The sequence below is a fragment of the Penaeus japonicus genome, unplaced genomic scaffold (genome assembly GCF_977035675.1).
Source record: "Penaeus japonicus unplaced genomic scaffold, GWHDUDI00000001_assembly GWHDUDI00000013, whole genome shotgun sequence".
Taxonomy (NCBI): Eukaryota; Metazoa; Arthropoda; class Malacostraca; order Decapoda; family Penaeidae; genus Penaeus; species Penaeus japonicus.
The window spans coordinates 3,713,784-3,716,283 of record NW_028234415.1 but is presented as its reverse complement, the minus strand read 5'-3'; the positions used below and the strand labels follow the sequence as shown (position 1 = coordinate 3,716,283).

General features: G+C 40.2%; 1 protein-coding gene across 2 annotated transcripts in view; it reads left to right on the top strand.

Moving 5' to 3' along the window:
* The window catches only part of LOC122264296 (nose resistant to fluoxetine protein 6), a 14,761-nt gene that overhangs the window by 10,320 nt on the left and 1,941 nt on the right, over positions 1 to 2,500 (top strand). For both annotated transcript variants that reach the window (XM_043033127.2, XM_043033126.2), the window contains exons 11-14: positions 1 to 83; positions 550 to 643; positions 1,798 to 1,897; positions 2,044 to 2,182. The exon at positions 1 to 83 is cut by the window's left edge and continues 116 nt beyond it. In XM_043033127.2, the coding sequence (XP_042889061.2) occupies positions 1 to 83; positions 550 to 643; positions 1,798 to 1,897; positions 2,044 to 2,182 (416 nt within the window). The remainder of the gene's footprint in view (positions 84 to 549; positions 644 to 1,797; positions 1,898 to 2,043; positions 2,183 to 2,500) is intronic.

Below are 2,500 nucleotides of genomic sequence, written 5' to 3'. Positions count from 1 at the left end.
CCTGGTGGATGGACGTCACGTTCATCAGTAACCTGTTGTTCCCATACCTCGAGGACATGGGCAAGACGAACGAGGGCGCAACTGTGGGTTATGCATGAAATTCCAGTGCAACTTCACGCGTCCGATTATTGGCTCAATTATTTGTCTCTTTTGATTATTTTATGTATTTATTTATTTATTTATTTATTTTTTGATAATTGTTCCTGTGAATTATGATTTTCCTATGTTCAGTTTGGTTTAAGTTAATCTATAAGGGTATTAATATATCTCTGTCGTATTGGACACCAGCTGTTCCCTTCTTGCACGTCATATCCTGTCTTTTGATTATGGTGATTGACTATATATATATTTAGAATAAAATTATACAGACATAAGCTTATGCGAGTTGGATTCGGTGTTTGTTGCATTTGGAGTTACGTCTCACTGTGAACCAGAGAAATTCTTTCCTCTGGTCTTACATTTCACAGTATATTGTTCACATTATATCATCCACATTCATAGATTATACTTTCTTCTTGCTGAAGTACGTGATTAACTGTTATCTTACAGTGTCTGCCGCATTGCTGGTATACCGGTGTCGACACACAACTGTATATACTGGTGCCGTTGGTGCTGCTCCCACTCTACTATCGGAAAAAACAAGGTACGAGACACACACAGAAAGAGAGAGAGAGAGAGAGAGAGAGAGAGAGAGAGAGAGAGAGAGAGAGAGAGAGAGAGAGAGAGAGAGAGAGAGAGAGAGAGAGAGAGAGAAAATGAGAGAGAGAGAGAGAGAGAGAGAGAGAGAGAGAGAGAGAGAAATTAATGGCTCTAAGGTGTAGCTAGCCGTATGTCCGATGCCCATGACATGAAGGTCAGACAAAATCAATTCACGGCAAGCTAGTGTTGATGATCTTTTGCAAAGGAAATCACTATGATGAGACACCAACATTTCATTAATCAGTTCATCTAATTGGCTCCTTTACTGAAGTAACGCTCGTTTGCTCGACTGTGCTCATATTTTGGAGTATTGCCATGCGGAAGATGGGGCAAGTCTTAACTTTAAAGTAAAAGCGATCTTTTTAGCCATAGATTTATTAAGATGTTTTTTTACGGACGCTTTCACACGTCACGACCACGGTCACGACGGCGATCATTTGATGCCGGTGCGACGAAGAGCTGTGGACGATGTGAAATATACATGACACGCTATGGACGCGTTCAGACTAGTCGACCTTTCGCCGTCTCGACTGACGGCGATGTTATTTCACTTGCCTTCTGACCTCTGATCAGCGCAGTCCTGCTCACTATTGACAGTGGAGGAAGTTCGTATAGACGTTAAATTATTAATTAGTCTGGTTCAGGACAGGCCGGTTCTCTGGGACAAAAACCTAGAAAGTTATAAATCCAGGATAGAAACCACTGCAACATGGAGGTAAGTCTGCATATCTCACCACAGGTCTAACAACATTAATACTATGCACCCATTTCCTGCCATGTGAACTTTTTTTTCCCTTCTGAATACAAGTGATAAAGGAAGAGCAAGTGGTCTTGTGTGTCCATGTTGAAAAACTGGAGGCAACTGAAGGTTAACACATGGTCGTGTTGTTGTGTGGACAGCAAGCACGTGCTTTGGAATGCACAACGAAAAATCGATACGTGTATACATCCGTAGAGTACAGAGTGTGTGCGTGTTTGTGCATTTGTGTGCGTGTTTGTGCATTTGTGTGCGTGTGTGCCCCCGTGTGTTTGACCAAACTCAGCCATCCCTTCCCACTCTCCATCTCCTAAACTCCTTCCCATCTCCGACTCCCGTAGGACGCCTGTGGCTGAGTTTCTGGACGTTGGCTTCCCTCGTTGTCCCTGGCGCCATAATCGGCGCCTACGACCTGTGGCCCACCAGCATGATTTCAACGGAGTGAGTAAGGCTTCATGTCATCAAAAGAATATAAAGTTGTGCCTATGCTCTATAACAATCAGTCTAAAAAAAAAAAAAACTTTATAATTTCATTTTTTTACAAAATTATGCCTATTATTCATCCATTCACATATATCTTTCTGCAGCACCGAAGCAAGTTTGCAATACAACTATAAGGTGTATCTCACGCCGTGGTGCCGAGCTGGCCCGTACCTGGTGGGACTCTGGGCCGGATACATCCTCCACACAGCCAAGAATTCACCGCAATATTCAAAGCTTTCGGCTGTAAGGAGCTAAGGCTTCATTATACTTACCAGATCATAGTTGAAAAAATTAATTGATACATACATACATATAAATGTATATATGTATATATATATATATATATATATATATATATATATATATATATATATATATATATATATATATATATATATATATATATATATATATATTATATATATATACATATTATATATACATATATATATATTTGTGTGTGTGTGTGTGCGTAAAAGTAGTCACAATCATATCATCCAACTGTCAACTTGAGCTTCTACCAGCCACAACAGGCACATAAACATAATCTCCGTTGTCACA